The 23,041-nt window shown below is 41.4% G+C and overlaps 1 protein-coding gene across 1 annotated transcript; it reads left to right on the top strand.

The window, feature by feature from the left end:
• The first annotated feature begins 8,696 nt into the window (after positions 1-8,696).
• On the top strand, positions 8,697-17,965 carry GJA1 (gap junction protein alpha 1). The gene is made up of 2 exons (XM_082308006.1): positions 8,697-8,879; positions 14,898-17,965. The coding sequence occupies exon 2, from the start codon at positions 14,914-14,916 to the stop codon at positions 16,057-16,059; it is 1,146 nt and encodes a 381-aa protein (XP_082164132.1). The 5' UTR covers positions 8,697-8,879; positions 14,898-14,913; the 3' UTR covers positions 16,060-17,965.
• Positions 17,966-23,041: the final 5,076 nt, after the last annotated feature.

Below are 23,041 nucleotides of genomic sequence, written 5' to 3'. Positions count from 1 at the left end.
TATATATATAGATCATCTTTACTTTCTGAAAGTGTGAGCTTCTGCACTGAAACTGAGACTTAACGAAAACAGTGGGAAAAAAGGACACAGTGAAAACCTCACTTTCTGCCTTAGTGGTTTGAACGCTTGGCACGGTGAAGAGAAGTCAGAATCTTCTTTCTTCCAGGGGGGTTGTTTCTCTGTGTGGCATTAAACTGCTAGTAGCAGTAATGCAATACCATCTCAGTCATTAGACAGAGTTTCTTTGGCTTGTCATTCTCTGCATGAAGGAGGGAGCTCAGGTTCCCCCGGGAGAGATGTTATTCTGCTCCTGGAGCTTCTGGGCACGCTCAAAGAAAACCGGAATGAAATGGGGAGGTTTAGCTCCAGAGTACAGGGTTCAAGCCCTGGTTCAAACAGAAGCCTGTTAGTATTCTGTAAATATTCTCACTTTTTTTTTTTCCCCTGAATTATTTCTCAGGTTAATGAAGTTTTAAATTCACAGCTTTCTCTACAGGAAGAAAAGATGCATCCATTTTTCTTCAGTTGTCTTCTGTCCTGCTAATTAAAGCAACGGCTTGGAAAGCTAAAGATACCGTTTTGAAGCTTACAGTCCCAGCAGGGCTTGCAAGCAAGTTCACCACTTTGGGGGGAAGTGTTCTGATCACTAAATAATTAGTAAAAACCCCAGCAGCGGCAGGAACAGAATCCCAAGAGGCCTCAGCTGGGAAGAAGTGCGTGGTGTGGGAAGCCCCACGTGGCAGCCCGTCCTGGGCTGCTTCTGAAAACACACAGCAAACTGGGGCTGTAGGAAGGGAGGTGGGGGTACCTCTGGTTTCTCGGTGTTTCTGGCCAGAGCAAGAACGGGAGGCAGGCTCTGGGCAGCACAACGTGGGGTGGTTCTGGGTGTGCTGAGCACCACGGGTGCTGCCTGAGCTTTGCAGGGGTTCATGCTTTTCCAGAGCTTCGTAATCACTGGGGGAAGGCTGCTGGGCCAGAAATTAGGACTTGCGTGCCTCAGTTCCACGTGTCTGTAGTAGGACCTGAATTCTGTATTCATTCTCATCCTCAATGCTTACACTAAATCACCCTTAAAAAGCACTCATATAAGGACACTTTTTTTTCATAGGAGATAACATCTTCCTGGCTTTGCCTACAAATTTTTACTTAGATTTTAGACAGAATAATTTGCAAGATATAACCTTGATTGACTGTGAGAACACTGAATTAATTCTCACATTCCTATCTTCCAAAAATGTTCTGTAAATAGGGAATAGTCTGAGATTATTGGTACCCATTTTGGTTTTTATTGTAATCAAGTGAAGTGTAATCAGGGAAGTGAGTCACCAAAGTCCCCATCCCTGGAGGTATTTAAAAAACATGTAGGTGTGGCACTTAGGGACATGGTTTAGTGGTGGACTTGGCAGTGTTCTGTTAACTCGATGATCTTAAGGGTCTTTTCCGACCTAAATGATTCTACCATTCGATGATTCTAAGTTTACAAGAACTATGCTTGTGGATAATATGCCAGTGTTTGTTAGTTTTAAGAGCAGGTAATTGAAAGTTGTTTCTTTTGAATGCAGCCTTAGCAAGTTGTAAAGCTGCTGGGTTTTATTATTCAAAGTTGACATGTAAAAGTTAACCCGTGGTTTAATGCTCAATACATTACAACTATTTTTTTCTCACTTTATTGTACTGATTTTATTTCGAATGGCTTTAGAATGCTTTTGATATGAAGTAGTTTGTATTAAAGTTTAATGGCTGAAAGATATTGTTATCTCTTATGTGATGTTCTCCCTTATGCACCATTCATGTTTGCTGAACAGTGCTAGCAATAGCTAACGAGCAGTTCCCAGCCTGAATTGTGGAGTCAGGGATTTTTATGTTCTTTATGCCTCGTTTGTACATGTCATTAAATTACTGATACACTGTGTAACTTGACTACTTTTTTTTTTTTCCCAGTTTAGTTAATTTTAAAATTTCTGAGAAATTAAATAAATGAATGTACATACATTTGAATTCAAAGCACACTACTAGAGCTGATGTTCTTTACTGCCTGGGAAAAGGACTCATGGATTATACTGGGAGATCCCTTTCTGGGAAAATCTTATAACAGAAACTGCTAATTCCAGTAGATTAATTTTCCAGTTGTTTTCCCAAAGCTGTTCCTATGGGAACCCCTTAATTAGTAGTATATTTTTAATCATTTTGTGTTTTTACCAGCAGTCAGCCCTATTAATAATTTTTTCTTACTTTTATGTAAAATTTCTTGACGTTCAGTTCTTTGCAGACCCTTTCATGTCTACAACACAGTTAATCCTGCAGACTGCCAAAAGAAAGGAGCAGTTATGCTCCTCGGATGGTTCTGGCCAACATACATGCAGCTGTACAGCAAATGAAAAGAGAGTGGTGTAGGGAAAATGAGAGGGAAGCCTTGAAATGTTCATGTACTCAAACACCCCTGTGATGCTATCAAGAAACCCCGTGAGCGTGCCTCTGCTTTTCAGCCAGGAACATCTTACGCACCCTGCGTGTGTCTTTCAGAAATCTTTTGAAATAGTGTATTTCAGGCCCATTCTCTCATTCTCAAATGCTGAGTGAAACTCCAGAATGATTTAAACGAGAAGATAAAAAATCAAAACGAAATAAAACCTGAGTATATTTTGAGGACAAGATGGAAAAGGTGAGATTTCTTGAGGGGAAGGGAGCTCACCTGTTTCCCCTTTGCTCTTCTGACATGGCAAAGTAGCCAAACTTTCTGTCCCTCAGTTCAGCCACATGTGGAAAACTCATCAATCCCTACAAGATTTCAAAGACCACCACAGAAAGGCAGTTGCTGTTTGTAAAGCCTGGATAAAAAGTATTAGAATTTATGTCAAAACTACTCATTTTTTCTAACCATCCAAAGCACAATGATTATTGCACAGCTAATTTTCTCTTTGGTAATAAGGAAAATGTTTTTCATCAATAAAGGTGCAAAAGTATCTTCAGCTGGGTAGGCATTTGGGGGAGTTACCTACTCTGGTTTTCTGTTATTTCTGTAGGTTTCTACTTTGGAGTTTGGCTGTATAGCCTTTATTTACATTGCTGTGTAGTACTTTACTTAATGTGTGCAGATTTATTGGATCCAGTGAGATTACCCATCAGAGTAAGGAGCAGACAGTGTCAATACACATTCTGATATTTTCTTTTATTTCAGTGCTAATGTATTAGATCATTGCAGGACGTCCTGAAGAAATGTAAAGACTGTTTTGTGAAAGACTGCGTTACTTTCACACTATGTTACTCTACGGTTTGAAAATCTGAAGTGGCCATTTTTGTTTTAAAATACTCCCATCCTTTGGAACCAAATGACCGGAAAACCTCACCACCAATATAGAGAAATAAAAGCTCACAAAATACCACAAGACCATCTCAGTGCAGGATTTTTGAAAGTGAAATGGAAAATAAAATAAACAAAAAGCTTAACTGACATTCAAGATCCAATATAATTCATGTTTATTTTCACTGTGTACAGAAGGTGGAGCCAAATTCATAAGGATCTCTGAACTCATACTTCATTCTTTCTTTGAATGGTTTTCTACTGTCTTTCTAGAGGGGCAGCTTGCTCTGAGGAGATATTGATCGGAATCAGTTACAATGTTGGGATAAGTCCTTTTAAACCCAACTTTTCTGGTGTTTAAGCTGTCTGTAATAAGCTTTAGAAGTTGCTTGGCGCACCTGAAGAGCATCTGAGCCCCCATGTATTACCCTTCTCCCTTTCTGTCCATTAGTGACCCAGGAACAGATTGATATTTCTAAACTTAGCATGGGAAAGTGAGCAAGCTGAGTATCACCATGAAGAAGCGGTGGTGAGATCTTAGTGGTATGAAGTGGCAGGCACTGACCACCACAAAGAACAGAAAGGAGATAGTCACCCCAAACTTTGAACGCTGTATTTTCCTTCTCTGCAATCCTCATCAATTTTAAAAAGAAACACCCATTTAGCTGTTTTCATGGCTAGCTGATATTTCAAAAAGCAACTAGAGAATAGGACAGAATAATTTTTGTCTTAAAGGATGAAGCCAGACATTAAGAAATTTTGCTCCTAATCCTGGTTGTGCCATGAGCTGCCTGTGACTCAGAAGAGCTGCTGATATTCTCCATGACAAACTTCCCATCTCCATAAAAGAGGTTAATATAACGTAGCTTGTTCTACGTTAATATTTATAAAGCACTCTGAGATTTTAGACAGATGACTGTGCAACAGTACAAAATATTTCCGGAGAATAGTGACCATTTGCTAGGCCGGGCTCTGATCCAATGGCATCTGTCACTGAGAACTTCTCCACACTTTCATCCGAGGTGCTTCAGTCTTGACGTGTTTCCAGCACGGTCTCTTTTAAAATAGCAGCTTTTTTCTTTTGCACGCAGATCAGTAAGAGCAGAATCTATCTTGCGCTGACTAAGCCTCCTTTTCCTCTGGGGAATATCTAACTTTAATATCCCCGTAGCAAATGAATCTGAGAGACCAGTTTCAACAAGGAACGGCAAGTGTGCTCACTAAGAGACAGTCTTGTGGTTATCCTGCTTTTTATTATTACTTTCCTTACAATTATCAGAAAATATTCTCTTATATGCTATGTGCTGTGCCACCCAAGTGGGAACAGCTACCGCCTTGAGGGATGACAATTGCCTTTGCTTTGAACAAGTGATGACCCTTTGAAACTCGGGGTGGGGGGAGGCTATGTTTCGCAGACCCGACGGTGCTGGGCGCAGCAGCTTCCAGTGGGCTCCAGCCCAGTCACCCCGGCTGACAGAACGTGCAAGGGCTGTGGCCAGGAACTTCAAAGCTGTGTTATATTTCTACGTGATGTAAATTCCTTAAACAAGCGAAAACCACTGGCTGCTTTAAAAAAAAAAAATCATTAGTCTGCACATTTATGTGCTTAGGTAATCAAGAAATACCACATTATTGTTCCTTGGACATTCTGAGAAGCTTTACGTCAATAGGGCATGAAACAGGGCCACGCATTATTCACAAGTCTGTCTTTAAAGCCAAATGTGTGAGAAGGGATATCGGTGAAAACGTGCCGAAGCTTACGTGCCATCCAGGGACGTGGGTGACTGCACAGCTGCCTTGAAAGGCACCCAAGAAAATCTGTATTGCATGTGTATATTCATCTCGGTTTACTGCATATTCAGCTCAGTTTACTCGGTCCACAGACTCCTCTCCCAAATTGCATAGGACGAGGACAGTGCTGTGCATGGGAGTACTGGGAAGTGAATTTTGCAAACCAATTGAAAACAAGTGAAGACATGCTATCTATCTTAAGAGCTCCATAAATCACAGACATCCTTAACTGGGAGTAGACCATGAACCCCACTGGTATCAACGGGAAATTTTGTAATGGTCAAAGGACTGGAGAGCCTTCCAAATGAAACATTCACTAGGGCTTTCCTGGCAAATCAGGTTACTAAAGTATTTTTGAGGAAGTATTTGGAGGCGATATGAGCAAAAAGTTTCTGTATAGTATTCTGTACTTGTGTTCAGGTAATAAATAGAAAGAAAACAGTGGACCGAGTTCTGTATTAACCATGAATCTGTGTCAAAGGCTGGAAATACTAAATAATGCAATTTATGGTTCCCTTTGGTAAGTCTGTGTAGAAAAGCAGCAGCGGTACTATGGGCGCTGAACTGTTTCATTGATTCAGTCAAGGATTCAGTAGAGGGTGGACAGAAATCCTGTGGAAGTCACCCTGAGGTTCTATCCCAGAGATGCACTTGATGGAGCCTGGGCTCCAGCACTGTGTCTGGGTTGCAGTGCGAACGTGCCCTTACGGATTGCACTGTAGCCTGCCAAACCAAAGACAAACAGGTTCTGCAGTTCTAGCATTGCCACGCTGAAAGATTGCTTCACAAGGCAGCGCCCCGTCTGCTCTGCAAAGCAAAATATCAGTGGATGGCAATATAGGTCCCAGAGAGCTCTGAGCCCCAAAAATCTTCAATTCCATGGTGTAAAAAGAGTCTTGTGATCCACAATACAAGGCTTCAAATCTAACTGTGATCTTCTTACCCATCTCTTAGTCCATAATTAAGAAAAGACTTGCCAATATCTCAGGTCTGACACCCCTGTGCTTTCCTGTTGAACACAGCTTCAGCTGAAGGGGGGTTGTGTGTGAAGACATTTGTTCAATCTGAAAAGCTTATTTCCATTGCGATGCAAATGAGTGTGAGACTTTCTGGTAACCTTGTGAGATGGTAGATCATTGCATCATCTGAAGCTGGATATGTTCCGGTGATAGGCTGTGAAATGTGATCGTGGAGACATATTTCCAAACTCTAAGAGGCATTTCCAAGGCATTTTTAGCAGGACTAATAAAAATTCTTCCTAATTCTACACAGTGTCATGGTGAAGACTTGAAATACTTTCCCTTTTCATGCAGATAATGCCGTAGCAAAGCCCAGTGTTATGCTTATTATTGCTGCAAAATTATTCTTCCCTTGTTACTAAAACACACATTTTAGTTTTCCAAAGTGGATTTTAAGAGTGTTGGGCTTCTCACAAATACTGTTTGTTTATTTAAGTGGAGAAATACTTCTTGGTCCTTCTTTTAAAAACAGAACGTTTGAAAAATTGCAAAGCCTATCCAGGGAGATACATGGAAAAATGCAAGATCGGGCAAGCTGGACCCTGTGATCATGCCAGCTTTGAGAGGGAATGACAGCATAGTATGCTAGCATGCTATAATTTAAGTTTTTTTCCCTGGCATAAAGCTGCTTTCCTAAGGGGGCTAGCACCAACACATACGATATACCAAATCTCTTCATTGTTTCAGCATCGGCACACACGTAGCCATGTTGTTGGTATTTTCTACTTTGCTCTAGAATAACCAGTGTTTTATGGGGCAGTAGCATTATGTGTACTCTGCTCACTGTCTATACCATAGTCATGAGGGCAGTGAAACGCTATGGTTTGTATATTACAATTTTTTAATTCTCAAGGAGAAGGGCCCACAGCCTGTTAGGCACAAAGCTCCATTTCTCCCTTGCTGTAAAGAGAAAAAGCAACCTTAAAACAACACTCAGAGAACATGCAGAAAAGCTTTCTTTTTGCCATATGGCTTGGACAACTGTAAAAACTAAAAAACCTGTCAAAACTAACAGCCAGTATCAAAGGAAAGGGGGAAAGCTAGGGAAACCAGCCGTCCCTGTCTGTAGCCAGAGGAAGGCGAATGGAAAGTGTACAGATGTAGTGTACCAGCTCTTCTTCTCAAACAGGAGGCAGTGTAGTCTGCTACAAACGGCTCCAGAGCAAGAACCAGGACCGTGTGTTTCTTTCCTGGCTTCAAAGCTCCCTGCTGAGTATCTTTCTACAAAGATCTTGTCTTAGTTCTCTTCTCCGGAGAGTTCTGGGTGAAAAACAGTAGGTAAAGGCTGTGAAAAATAAGGAGCAATATCTAGGTTGTGTTGTAGAGTGTAACATTCACTCTTTCAAGAAGAAACTGTAAAGAGGACCTTTATTTGGGAACCTCTCAATGACCATTACTGGACTTCTCCCCTCCTTTATAGCCTTTAAAGAGCAAAAAATGCTCATCCATGCTACTGAGCCCAGAAATAGCCCATGAGAATTACACAAATTGAAACCCAAATGAGTCTGGTACAACCCAAAATGTGAAACTTCATTGAGAACGATCCAACCACGAACACTTCTAGAGAAGCTCTAGGCAGTCCCGCAGAGGAGCTAATACCCCATGACAGGAGCAAGTACAAGACCAATTCCTAATGCAGTTTGGGCTCCATGTGTGAGGAGCTTAACAGAGGCAGAGAAATAAATTAATCTCTGTTCTACAGAGGAGGCATTTTTCAAGGAGCGTTTAACCAAGCTAGTTTCGTTCTAGTTGAATAGAACAGTTTTGGAGCATGCTTTAATTCTCTAAAATGCGCTCAAAAACTATATCAGGAGGATGCCTTCTCACTATTGAAGACTGATTTGCTGTATTATGCTTTAATTTCTGAAGTTTCCTGGAAAGAGTTTCCTGGAATGTGAGATCATTTCTTCATTTCTCCCATGGGATGGACACACGCAAACACACACACAAATAATACTAAAAAAATGTGTGATGGGTATCTGCTGTAGAAACAAACACGCTGCTCCCGGTGTGTACTTTCATGTGTGCACGTAAAGGAAACAGACCTAAGTACACAAAGCTGTGTTCGCAACAAAAAGTAGAGAGGGCTCGAGAGGGCTTCCTCTCCTATGTGGTGGCGAGGCGGGAATGGAGACAGCAGCTATGCGGCCAGCCCCAGCATCCAGGAGGTTGATGCTGGTTACCCATTAATCCCTTTCAGGCGTTTTCCCCTTTCCCCGCAGTGAAACTCCTGGTGCACACCAGAGAGCTCAGTTGTTTCATCTGTCCCGGGCGAGCCCAGATCTGGATGAAGTGCCACCCCGGTGCCCTCAGTGACCGGGGGACGGGGGTGCGGGGTGGCTGCTGACTGCCCTTCCATTTGTTTTGTTACATCAGCAAGAGTGGACTTTGCATGCCTTGGCTCCCTCCTCTTCCCCGGGCTGGTTTTTGCTGTGCCTTCAGTTCTTTCCCTCCTCCCCCACCTTCCTCCTCTCCATTTGCGGCGCGCCCCTCCTCCTGGGCTGCCACCCCTCCTTCTCCCCTCCTCTTTCACAGTCAGAGGCTTGAAAACTTGTTAAAAGCTCTCCCAGTCATCCAACTTAGAAAAAACTTTTACGAGGTATCAGCACTTTTCTTTCATTAGTGGGGAAGGAAGGATGAAAAATACAAAACAGCAGTAGACTTTTAAAGTTTAAATAGACAGGTCTGAGTGCCTGAACGTGCTCTTCCATTTTACTTTAACCCTCCAGAGAAGTATTCTGATCCAGTTTCACTGCTGATCAGCAAGGGTAAGTTGAAAGTTTTCCTTTTTCATCTTTTTGTGTATCACTTTTCCTGCAAATACTTTTTTTTTTTTTTTTCACCCTAAGAATTTTGTGTTATTGCGCTGATGGTTGAAGTTGTTTAAAAATATACCTCTCTCAAACCGTAAGTTCTCTTAAAGTGCCAAGTTCAAACTTGTAGGAATGCTTTGCTTTCTTTGGTCACATTTCTGTACATTCCTTCGGATACTACACTTTTACAACTTCCAGCCCTGTTCCACTGAAGGAGAAACTGCGGTGAAGTTGGAAGCGCAGGGCTGAGCTGTGGACTTGTTGCTGGTGCCTGGGTGAAATCGCTCCTCTGTGCTTCTCTCGGGCTAAATGAGCTCCTGGAGAGAGAAAACCGAGGTGCGCTTCGGTCTCCTCCGGGGTACCGACATTGCCTCAGCAGTCAGTCCCCGGGAGACCTTGCCCTGAGCGCGTCCCCTTGCTGCCCCACGCATTTCGCTTCCATAGGGAAATCCTGACCGGTGCCTAATAGTTTGTGCAGAGCGAGGTTCCTAATTAGGTGCTTTGTTAAATGCCGCAGCTACTAAAGTGGTGACTTTCACGTGGTCTTCCTGATAAGTTTTCCCCCTTTTCTTTTAAAACAGACGTGATAAAATCCAGACGTGGGTTATGGATTTTTAACCTGGTTTGTGTATAGTTACTCTGTTTTAGCAACCTCGGTGAGGGATTTTAGAGAAGGAATGTGAGATATCATGATATGCCTTACCACGTTGGCAATGTCTGTGAAAGTCTTGGGTAGATGTAAATGAAAGTTGTCTAGGAACAACCGTGCAAGAATATCCACAATATGTGTCATAATCCCAACATGACACATTCCCTTTATATTACCTTGAAGGCTTAAATACCAAAATGCGGAGGAAAAAAATGCTTGAGCAGCATCTCTTGGAGAACTAAAAAGTTTTCTACGTTGCAAGACTTGGAGTGATTCCTTAGAGCAGTTGTTGCCTGCTGCTTGCCAGTAGTTAAAGAGCAACACGAGGAGGCAGGGAAAAGAGCCTTCAGCTGAAAGACAGACGAAGCACAGAGTCTATCTTATCGCGTAACACGTTCTCCTCTTAAACAAGAATATTGTGTGCTTATGTGTGTCCTCACGTTTTGCCTTGAGATAACCAGCGAGCCTCATGAAGTGGCATATCTCGTCTGAGGAGTTCCTTTTGATTTTTTGTGTGGGAGATTTATGACGAAAACCCCTGGTTACGGGGACAAAAAATGGGCTGTGGACACCTCGTGCCTGACTTCTGTGTGTGTGCTTGTGTGTGTGTGTGTGCACATAGGGAGCAAGTTGGAGGACTTGCGGGAAGCTTTCATCCTGCCATTTTTAACATCTGGACAGCACACCACACTGCAGAATTTAAGCCTCCAGTCTTTGGGATGTTTACTGAAGTGTTTCCTTCAGAAACTTCAAAGCCAAACACTGGCAGTGACCCATGATACCTAACAAGCATGCAAACGGGAGAAGGGTGAGCAGCAGGCTGGGTTCAGGAGAGGGGAGAGAGGGACGCAAGGGATTTGGTTTGCGACATAAATCTGAATGCTTAGACACTCAGGGGCGCAAACAGATTCAACGCTGTAAAGTTATCTCAGCTTTCATATTATGCAAGCCCGAAAGATTAATTTTACTTGTCTCTGAAATGAACGTCGGTTTAGGCCAAGGATTCCTGTGGGCATGAGGAAGGTTAGATGACATTGAGCAATGTATCTGTTTCATCAGACACGTTGCTCTCTTTCCCCTGGTCTCTGGTATCTCCTCCCCATGTTACCCACTGAATTTATCTCGCATGGAGGCACCTGGTCTGTTGTTTATGCCACATGTACATTTCAGAAATCCAGGTTTCAAAATCTGCAAGCAGGAGCATCGAAGGGCCCGAGGCCCCCTCGGGGAATTCGGCGTTTCTTCTCTTAATTCCAAAGTGAGTCAGGAGAGGGATGAATCTGGGCAGTAACACAGAGGGTAGACCTGACTTGTACAACTAGAGAATGTCTAAGAAAGTCCTTATGGTTGCTTTTGCAACTACGCTTTAGAATTAAATTAGGTGGAGAGGGTACAACACAGGAGAGGCAAAGGCTATGGTGTAGATCCACTACTGGCTGACCACCAGCAGTACTAGCAGGCAACGAAAAAACCACACAGTTGTGACACTTGAAATTCTAGTTACTGCAACCATTTAGTGCGTAATCTTTGTCCAGTGGAAGAAATGAACTGAAGCTCATCTGCAGACCTACAAATGAACTACGCCTTGCTAGGGGAATGGCTGGAAGACATTCGCTAATTTTTGTAAGATTTCAGAAAACTAGCCTTCCCTATTCCAACCCATCCAAACCCCATCAGTTGTACATCTCAGCTGCTTTCTCTGCAATGCTGGTTGCTTTTGGGAAATACTCAGGCTGATTGATGTTCAGGGTCCAGAATCTTCTCTTTTGTTGGCTATTTATGTGTTTGTGAGCACACATAAAAAAGTAGGAAAGCTTGGAAAACCAAAACCTTGGCCTGTTTCCCAACTGCTTCAGCTGCACAATCCCATTTTAGATCCCACTCTAACCCTTACTGCTCTTCCATCCGCCAGCACGTTACCTTCTAACACTGTAGTCAGACCTGGGCATGTTACCACAGCACTGAATTTGCATTATTCTTCCTGGAAAATATGAACCAGATGACATGATGAATGCCATCCATGAAAAGTAATTCTAGAATTTCTTAATGTGGCTTACAAATCAAATTTCTTATATATATGTGGTCGTCCAAAACCCATGCAGACGAATGCTGTCATATCTCCTGCTGCTCTATGGCTTTTTTTCCTATCTTTACCCACACACAGTAGGACCTGGAAGAAATCCATCTTTTAAAGAGTTTACTAGGCTGGCATTAGTCTGTCTCAGAAAAAGGTTATAATCTTGTAAAGTAATAATCAGTTAGAACTCATGAAACGCACGTGCTGACCATCAGCCATATCCTTAAATTCCTGAAATACTGAAATTGTATCAATCGATCAGGTCAACCTGTGTCATTCAGTGGACTCATTTCAAGTGTTCGGAAGTGTTAAAGTTTAAGTCCAGAATGCTGAAGAACTATTTTTAAAGGTTATCTGCCATCCATTTCAAACTATTTATAAAGCTAGAATACTTACTTAAATAACTGTTTGATACAAAACCTCTTTTTATACCTAGTAAACAGATACTGTAATTGGTTAATAAAAATGCTCTTTCAGTGCCCTGAAAGTAAACAAGTTAGATCCAATGAATGAATTTTCTCTACAACAAAACAAAGTACTGTGTTTCATAAAGCAACAGAATCCACTTAAGCAAAGGAATAATATATTTGTGCCACCACAAGGTTATCTGATTAACAGCACGATGTTTTGAATTGATGTGAGGTTTTTTATCACTGGCAAAGGCTAGTGTGTAACTGATCTCTTTAAAAAAAGTTGCTTTTCAAAACTGTGTATGAGTAATTCAAGCATGGAATGTTTCCTCCTGGAGTTTATATTGCCAGAGGACATAAATGAAACTTAGCAATTTTGCATGCTGAAGCAAATTAAAAAATAGGTAGTAAATTCTCAAAATATTGCAGATGTGGGATTAAGTAGGTCAAAACTGAAGTAAATCACGTTGCATTAATGGACCGGAGTGTAATTAAAAAACAAACAACACATAACTGCCTAGAAATAACACGTCCTCTGTTTTCTTAATCAAACTTACAATCTGAAATAACATTTAGACAGTAAAAAAATACGTTGAGTCTGAGGAAAGTCTGTTAATGCAGCAGTTTCGAATCATCAGACAGCTGACTAACTAAATCAAGAAGCTGTTACTTGAAAAAGGCTCCTTCTGTCCACTTCGAGGACATGGAGCAAATAGCTTGCCTTTAAAACAAACTTCACATGTTGTGTAGTTACAGGCTGTTCTCTGTTTTAACAATCCCAGCCTGAGGAGGAACGTGGTCACATTTCATTCCAGCCTTTCCAGAGACCTCCGCGCTCTTGTGCCCGACTCCTCTGCTGCCCCGAGCCCATCAAGACAAACTAGCCTTTCCTGGGAAGGACTGAAGCTGGGGATGGCTGAAGGGATGTGTCAGAGATAAACACGCTGTGTACTCCTCCCAGCAGAGGCTTCCAGATTTAAAAGTCTGAAGCAGGCCTGATCCTTTGATGGGGCTTCATTCATGGGAAGAGCTAATTACATGAGGAAGGGTCTGCACGCCGCAGTAGGTAAACTTCAGAGCAAGCTGACTAAGCGGACTGAGGAAATGGCCCTAGGATATTTTTCAGGGGTTCAGAGAGAATTGGCATTTCGGAGCTATCGGAGCGAATACTTTAAACACTTGTCTCCCATTATTCTCTCAGACTCTTTCCGATACGGTGTGTTTTTATTTGGCATCTATTGTTATGACTGAGTTTGCCGGATTTATAATCTTGTGTTTCCAGTGACTCACTGCTTCTTGAAAGAAAATCTCCTTGGTGCTAAAATTTCCTATTTTATGAATTATCCAAAAAGGGCTTTTTCTATAAATGGCCTTCGCTAGGGAATATATCCATGATGTGATGGGGAGGAAATCATTTGGATGTTATCAAAACTATTAATACCAGGAAGGGATTACTCAGCATGCACGGAACAAATACCTATACCCACCAGCATCTACTTTAAAAGGGAAACTTTGTGATTATTTTTCCTTAAGTGTCTGATTTCATATGCTTGTTCATATGCGGCAAGTTAAAATGTAAGTTTTTATGCATATAAGATTACCATTCTCCAGTTGATAAAAATCCTTTTTAAAAAAAAAAAAAAACCTTTGTTTTCCCTAGGAATCTAGAACATCAAATAAACCATTTCCTTTCTTTTATGTCATTCTGTGTATTTCCAGATATCCCTGAGAAGCTGCCTGTGTCCCAGAAATGCGCACTTTAAAACTCAAGTCGAGAGAGACAATTTAAACTTGCAGTGTTCAACACTTGGAATGCAAACTGCAGCCAGGAGTTGCCTTAAAAACAGAAAGAGCTCATTTACCTTTTTTTCCTGCTAAATCTTTTTTCCTTTCAAAACAGAGTGAAGGAATTTAAATACAAAAAGATGCAAATACAAAGCTGAAACTACAATAAATTAAGCAAGCCACAGATAAACAGGAAACCAGTTGCTCCAATATGGTAACATGAGCTGAGCTGTGCTTCATGTATTTACTATTTTTGGTTTCTTCATAAAAGTATAGGTAACGAACACTAACTTTGATCTTGGTGCTGCAAATACTAATGTATAAACTTTATTTAGCTGGCAAGTTTTTTCTGAAGTTGAATATAGTATAAACTTGGCATCATTAGGAGCTGTACTCTTAAATGTATTACACACAGTGATACGCAAGAGCTCAGTTTAATGTTGCTGTAGGAAAAATAGCACACATTTTGCAATGATAAAATTTCAGCTGTCCGACCCTAACATTAACTTAGTATAACCTTTTGTATTTAGGTTATACTGTGGTTTGCTTTATTATTTGCTTAAAGAGTGAACATAAAAATGACCATGAATGATCCACACTGAAAGAGAGAAATCTTTCAGTTGTTCCTGGCATATTCAGGCAGTACCACTACGTTCTTCCACACCCTGCTTCAGCGGTGTGTCACACCTGTTTTTGACCTGAGGCAGGTGTAGATCATTGAACTGAGGCTACCACCAAGGAAGCTGAGCCAGCCACGGTGGCAACTGAGGCTTGTCACGGACTTCTTGAAAACTGGAGTGAAATTAGAAACCTCTTTTTAAATTGTGCTCTGAGACATTATATGTTGCTTTCTCTTTTCAGTTTCCCTGACTTCCCATTCCACCTGCAGACTAATTAAAACTCTGGTTTCTCTTCAGATCGTGTGAAACACATGAATTAAAATAAAGCTGACATCACTGCTCTATTAGAATTGATCTGTGATTCGGTGTGTCAGAGGTATTAAAGCTCTGTCTTAACCATCACTATTTTTTTTTCTTTGTGTCCTTCTTTAGCCAGCATCCCGTGAAGATGGGTGATTGGAGTGCCTTAGGAAAACTTCTTGACAAGGTTCAAGCCTATTCTACTGCAGGAGGGAAAGTGTGGCTGTCTGTCCTCTTTATTTTCCGAATCTTGCTACTGGGGACAGCAGTCGAATCTGCTTGGGGAGATGAACAGTCTGCTTTCCGGTGCAACACTCAACAGCCTGGTTGCGAGAATGTCTGCTATGACAAGTCCTTCCCCATCTCCCATGTGCGCTTCTGGGTTCTGCAGATCATATTTGTGTCTGTACCTACCCTTTTGTACCTGGCACATGTGTTCTATGTAATGAGGAAAGAAGAGAAGCTGAACAAAAGAGAAGAAGAGCTCAAGGTGGTCCAGAATGATGGCGTGAATGTGGATATGCATCTCAAGCAAATAGAAATTAAGAAATTCAAGTATGGGATAGAAGAGCATGGCAAAGTGAAGATGCGTGGGGGACTGCTCCGTACCTATATCATCAGCATCCTGTTTAAATCTGTCTTCGAGGTGGCTTTCTTGCTGATACAGTGGTACATTTACGGGTTTAGCCTGAATGCCATCTACACCTGTGAGCGAGATCCATGCCCACACAGAGTGGACTGTTTCCTCTCCCGTCCAACTGAGAAAACCATCTTCATCCTCTTCATGCTGGTTGTGTCCTTGGTGTCTCTTGCCTTGAACATCATCGAGCTTTTCTACGTGTTCTTCAAGGGTGTCAAGGATCGTGTGAAAGGGAAAACCGACCCCTACTCCCACAGCGGTGCCATGAGCCCTTCCAAGGACTGTGGCTCCCCCAAATATGCTTATTACAATGGCTGCTCCTCACCGACCGCCCCCTTGTCTCCCATGTCTCCCCCAGGGTACAAGCTCGTGACCGGAGACAGGAACAATTCCTCCTGTCGTAACTACAATAAGCAAGCTAGCGAGCAAAACTGGGCCAACTACAGCGCGGAGCAGAACAGAATGGGGCAGGCTGGCAGCACCATCTCCAACTCGCACGCCCAGCCCTTCGACTTCTCCGATGACCACCAGAACACTAAAAAACTGGCGTCGGGACATGAGCTGCAACCCCTCACCATTGTGGACCAGAGGCCTCCCAGCAGAGCCAGCAGCCGAGCCAGCAGCAGGCCTCGACCTGACGACCTGGAGATCTAAGCTTCTAGCTGCAGTACTTGCTCAAATATGAAACGACGTGCATTGAAAGATGCAGTCAGTGCTGATCTTATTCCATTGGAGGTGGTACTTAACAGTCTCAAGCAGGAGATTTTAACAATCATAAAAACAAACAAACAAGCGAACAAACTTTTAAAATACTTGCTGTTTTTTTTGGGGGGATGTGGGGTTGGTGTGGGGTGGTACAATACACAATGGTATTTAATGTAGCTGGTTTAAAGAATTTAAATACTAAAAAAAAAAGAAAAAAAAAGGAAAAAGATAGGTAGTCAGTACTAAGGTAGGGGGTTGTTTTTCTAGAAAGGCTGTAAATATCTGAGTGTGTGTGTATGTGTGTACTATCGTGTTTGTTTCTAAAGAATCTTCTGTAATACTAAAACCCAATAATAACTGAACTCACATTTGTCAGGGTGAAGTGCTGCCTGAAGATGAAAACATTTTTCCTATTCAACAAGCAAAAAAGTCCAGGAGTGCCTCTGATCATTTCCCTGTCAAGAACATTCCATTCTTAGAAAGTGCACTTTGAAGGTAAACTTTCCTATGTGGTCCTTCAGGTTGTCTTTTGACTCCTGTGAGGACAACCTATAGCCTTTGAATCATTCAACTCAAATTTCAGACATGGCCCACCGAGAAGTACTTTGGTCACCTGTTCTTCCAGCCCTTCATGCAGGTAGATTTTGTGATGTGCGGAAGTGGGATGGCTCCACACTCGTAGAACCGGCAACCACACTTGCCCACAGCGATACTTGTGTCCTGCTGCTCACCTACAGTCTAATTAGCATCATATAAAACCCAGTTTGCTGCCACTTGCAGATTTAAGCATTAAGACAGGCAAGCAACTGCCTTTAGTGAATTTTATCACACCTTTGTGTATATTAAGGGTGTACATATGTGTGTGGATGTGGAGGTAAAGGTGTACACAAAACACCGTCAGAAGAATACGTTGAGAAATAAGAACACACAGATTACTTGCAGTTGACACTTTCTCCTGAATATTGTGAAGATGTGGGCCACTATGGTGTTTACATTCTCTGATTCCTTCAATGCAAGTGAAGCACATGTCATTATATTTTTTTAATTCTATAGAATATTTTCCATGTATCCTAAATGGATGCTTTTTTAAAAACAAAAAAAGAAAAAGGGCCTACTCCTGGATGTCTTGCTCTGGAAAATCTCTCTTTTGAGTCAGTGGGAGTTTTGCCTGAACAAAGGCTACAGGATAAAGCCCAACATGTAGCGAACCATGTTCTTGCTGGCATGAATGATTTTCTTTTGTAGAAGTTAGGGGTGGAAAAGACCCATTAGGTCATCTAGCCAATCTCCCTGATAGGTAATAATGATGCTTGAATGATAGAAGATGTAGTACTGTAAGCAAGCTTTAGTCTTTTATGTGAGAAACTTAGAAGAAATGCTTTGTGCTGGATTAATAATAAAATATGCCTACGTGACTTTTGCAGTAACTGGTATTTTTCTTGTTCTAAATATTCGCATTTACTGAACTGTAATGTCCACTCCGAGTTTGACAGTTAGGTCTTTCTAGATGGCTCTAGCAACTTTAGTGTTTACACTTAGATTTTGTTTGAAATGCAAGTGAAGTTGAAAGGATTTTTAAAGAGTACAATTCTAGCTAATTTATTTGAAATATATGCTAAAGAAATCTACCAGTTTCTTCAAATGCATAGCCTCTTAGGTGAACACAGATTGACCAAGGAAATACATAGCTTGGTTTCATTTTGCAGCAACACAGATAAATTGTTTCATTTAATACATCATATTAATTTGTTTGACATTCCATGTTAAACTACTGTTGTGTTCAACTTCATTGCATGTATGCAACCATAGTCTGTCGGATCATGTTGTCTGGAGAACATTAGTCAATAAAGTTTTAATTTAGTATAAATATATTTTCCAATTGTCTTTTACTGTTTTATATGTTCATATATCTTTTGTTTCAGTCTTATAATCCAAATTCCTTTCTTCCCTCTTCATTTTTCCCCAGTCACTCTGCATTTCAGCAGTATTCTTGATTCAATCCATCTGGATTTACTTTGAACTGAAATTTCACAGGACCAGATTCAGATGCCCTCACAACACTGGAAAAACAAGCATCGTTTGTGCCACTCCTGGAACAAAGTCATACCCAGCATGAACTACTGTAATTCAAATCTTGCCATGAGCCTCAGAAAATATATATTTATTTGCAAACTATTATAAAAAAGATAGTAGTAAGATACTATCACAGAATTTTTCGAGCAACTTTTATATATGGCCTAGATACCACATTATGAAACCATTGTCTCTAGTTTACATTTCCCCATGTAATCAGATTGCTTGACTGACAGTCAGTTTCAATTTCTGGAATGAAATCCTCATTCCTTCAGTCAATGGGAGAAAGGTACTGATTTTGATAAGGCTGGGATTTCACATACTGTCTACTGCTTCACCATTTAGGTCCCTATCACTAATGAAGACATACAGTGCTTGGCTTTCCAGCATTGGACTCTAAAGGAAAGATGGTTCGACTCCTTTTTTATTTGAAAAATCAAAATATAATGGTCATGCAGCTATCGTAGAGCTTTCTACTTTCAAATTTGCTTGCCATTTTAAGTCCAAATTCTTGGCCCTCCTGTTAGTGAAGAAGGGGAAGAGTAAGCAGGATAGTGGTAGTGGATTTACAGCTCTGAGAGATACTACACAAGCACCAGCACAAGGAATGCCTCCTTGAAGTATTCCTTAAATAATAACAATGACTCATATTTAAGCTGGCCTGTCCTAGTTAGTCTGTGCAAAGGGAAGGCGTTCCAAGCATTTTGTGAGGATCTTGCCCTTGGAAAGTTGGATACAGAAACATCCAGAGAAGGGCTCGCCCTGAGACAAAATCTAGTGTCTCCTGGACAGGCTGATTGTCAGGTACATTCCAAGTTAAGGACTCAGTTCCTTGGGGCATCTTGGGTAACTGATATAAATTAGTGCTTAAATGCCAAGGCTCTCTGAGTGATTTTTTGGTGGTAATGCATGTGAGTGCATGTGTAGAGTAAAGACATTCCATCGGCCATTTATCCCACTTAGATTTATTTCTGTGGAGTGTATTTATTACGCATTTCAAATTCATCACAGTGACGTAACTTTGTGGACCATTCATCTAATTTTTTATACGCTTTCTCCCAGTGCATCTCTACAGCAGCAGTTGCATTGTCTGCAGCTGACAAAAAATAATGTGTGATAACAATGCTAGTGCATGCTTCTCAACCTCTGTAGAAGGATACGTTAGATATTGAATTCAAACTGGAAAAGATGTTGCAAAAATACACTTCTCTGAAGGTAATTAAAACAAAAGCAGGGTTACAAACAAAACAGCAGCAAGAAAACCCAATTTCAAAACCCGTTAAGTATTTAAAATTTGTTTTGATGTTTTGTGTAGAAGTATTTTCAAAAAAGGCAAATTCATCCTTAGGCCCCCACCCTGCCCCAGTAATCTGAAATGTTCGTAAAGTTAGAAGGACAAGTTACAGACAGCCTAAAATCTATATGCAGATCATGTAATTTCAAGGTATTTTAAATATAGTGAGCACACACTGAAGGTTATTTCCTAATTTAGAAATGAAATTTCCATATTCAAAGTGGAAACTACAGTAATAGTTTGAGAGCCAGAACAAACTTTGTGAGTCTACCTGTCACACCCCTTGACATCAGTCATTTTTAAATGATGTACTGGTCTCACCATTCCAGAACCACAGCTGTCTGTGGTGCTGCTGTGCTACACAGCATCACCGGCTCGACTGCGCATTACCACCGTGGTGGCGTTCCCCTCGGAATTTCTCTGCAGCTTGGTATCGATTCAAGAAAAAAAAAAATAGTGATGTAAGGGGTAGAGTTTTGCAACTCAGATCTGGGAGTCCATCCAGATCTGAAGTTACCTTGACTGGTTAATGTGGAGTGCTGGGTATGTCAGATCAAAACCTCCTCCAGTTTTGGTGGCAGCTGTTTCCACCCCACTGGATCAGGACTAGTTTTAATTCTTCTTGTAATTCTTCCATTAGTACCACTGCTCCCTTTTCCATAATGTAAACAAAATAGGGCAGAAAATAGGATTTACCTTCCTCCTGCAGACTTTTTCTCTCTATTTACTGCTACCCAAACCTGGCAGGACTCAGCCTTTCACTGAGCTCATGAACTACCCCGATATACAGTATTTTTTAATGCAGCGTATTGTACCAATGGTCAGATTGACCATAATCATCTCCTTGAAGATGCTTTCCTTTCCTTCTCATACTATTCACTCCAGCCATTTGCAGTTAGATCTGCCAGAGGACTCTGATGACTGAGGTGGGGCGCATGGCCCTTGAGGATTTCTCTGGCAAAAAAACCAATCCTCTGATGGTACAGAGCTGTTGAAGCTACTCCTACATTGCTTTCATTTCTACTGCCAACATAGACAATAAGGTCAGAAGCATAAGTGAAGTCTGAGAAATCACTACCTAGACGTATTCTCTAGCTCCGTCCCTTGAAACTATTTGAGGGTCCTCCATTTTATTGTAATTTATTCTAACATAATGGCTCCAGAAACACAGGGCTATAAGATCAGCTCTGCAAAGAGATGACTGCCTTTCCCTGACTTAAACCATGTGCTTTTGACTGTGCCCAAGGACATATTCACACCCAGACTCTGTCAGTCCTGGAAAGTGCGTCAGATGTAAATTACGTGATGCTAGCCCATCACTAGACTGAAACAGGAAGTGCTTATTGATTCCTGTACTTATTTAAAAGGTATTTTGATAGACACAAAAAAACGAATGCTTGTCTTAAATACTTCCTAACGTGAAGCACTACCAGGAGACCCTGTGAAGCAATACAGACACTGTGCATTTATACATGGTAAGCATTATCTATGGGTACTCTGTCTAGAAACTGTTTAAATAGATACAGCTGCTCAGTAATCTGGTGAGACCAACTGCCTCCAAAATGGCTGCCCTCACCCTTTTCTCATGGTAGCTAAAATGCTGCATCCGGCTTACTGGCTTGCTGGAATTTGCAATGCAAAGGCACCCTGGGCAAAGACAGACATGTTTTTACAGTGATCGTTTTGCGTTGACTCCTTTGAAGTGCTGAAGAAGCGTAGCGCTAGAAGCTAGAGGCAGAGAGTCTGGGATAGGCTGTACTGGGTTAGTAATACACAGTCAAGGGAGTCAACCAGTCAAAAGTAATGGCTTTCTGGTGACTGTGGACTCTCCCATCACTTAAAAAGACTGGACTTAAAAAGACTCTGCTACTATGTTGAGGAAATGTGCATAACAAAATGAGACATGTGAGCTTAGACCAATATAAAAGGGAAAATGTTCAGACATTTAAATTGCTCCTTGAAACAAGCCTAGACCACAGTTGCATACTTCCCATTAGAACTGACAGAAAATGCTCTCATGAATTCCAGGGTTTCAGTTATTTAAATCAATGTAAAAGTTCCTCTCAATTTCAGACAAACAGATTGGATCCAGAAAGATATATTATGACATCTAATTTTCATTGATATAACTGCAAAGGGAAAGTTTATGGGTATAAGTTACTAAGTCTTCAATGGTGACCACTTAAATATGTGTTCATACTATTTCCTCACAACTTTCTTCTTACTGTAACTCAGTGCAGAGGCAAGTTTATGAAAAGTAATCTAAAAGTTTGCTTTTCTTAAAAACAGACATGAACTCTGTAAATGTAATGAAATACATTTATGTGATGTCCATGTCAAATTTACACAGGACTACATAAGGGAGTGCAGGGTACTCTGTAACGTGCATCTAACTCTGCTGGGTTGGGCAGCTGAGGAGTGAAATCTTCACTTTGCCTCTCCTCATCCTTGTTAGAAAGTTTTTCATATCCCAAACACCTGAGCAGTTTTTCCATGCTGCTGACTGTGCCTCTGTTCTCAGTAGCTCTTCTGTGAGCTTTGCTTGGCTAGGAGTCTTTGCATCCTCCTCTTCCTTCTTCTTTTTCCATCTATAATATAAGCTCTGTAGGGGAAACCATAAGCAGCCCCAAATATGTAAGGAACTACAATGACAATTGATAGCAAATCAGTGCAATCATAGAATATGCAGTAGTTCTCTTTTACACGTCTGCAACTAACTGAATAGGAAATCAGCATGGAAAATAGCTTAAGGGATTAAAAAAAGCCTCCGGATACTTTAGCATCTTAAAACCACTGGTCCTTGCTGAAACAGGCTTTTTTAGTCTCAGCTTCTGCTGAGTCATAGAGTTTGCTGCCTTTGAAGGTTGAAGTAGCTGGGCTCAAAATTGAAGTTGTTCTGGAAAAGTTCAAACCTTCACTAATGACCATATTTGCATGCTGGTCTCAGTGGTATTTACATATAATAGGCCACCCTCCACAGCGAGGCCTCTTCAAAACACAGGCTCTGCTTACACTTTGTATTTTCCTATTCAAAAGGGAATATTCAAAATTATCTATGCATCATTACTTCAAAGTGTTCCGCTGGGAGTACGCTGACATATATTTGGGAGACTCATCATAGCTGTTTGAAAGCTGAATATATAGCCAACTGTAAGATTGTCACCTGGGTTTTGTGTGTGGAGGCGAAGAAGTATTACTCAGGCAAGAATCCTACCTCGTCTGACCTGGCGTACTTCTGTTGAGGACAAGGAGTTTCTGTTGAGTGATGTGAGATGAAAACCCTGCTCTGAGCTTTACTTAGTACCTTCTTTTATTCAGATCCCTGTAGTTTTATTTCAGAAGCACAGAGGATCCAGCCGTGAATCTGTGGGCCTTGTGCAACTTGCTGAGGTCTAGGACCTGAGGAATTTCTTCTGCCTCCATTTTGGTTGTTGGTAGCCCCCAGCTCTGTGGACTTTGGACTGACTATAGCACTCAAGCCCTCAGTGGTAGGGTGGATGTTCAATTAGTGCTGTCAAAGGGTGTGCAAGTAGAGAAGGTGGGTCTGGATTGTTTCCTGTAGGA

Source organism: Platalea leucorodia (genome assembly GCF_965183815.1).
Source record: "Platalea leucorodia genome assembly, chromosome: 3".
Lineage (NCBI taxonomy): Eukaryota > Metazoa > Chordata > Aves > Pelecaniformes > Threskiornithidae > Platalea > Platalea leucorodia.
This window is presented reverse-complemented; position numbering and strand designations above follow the sequence as displayed.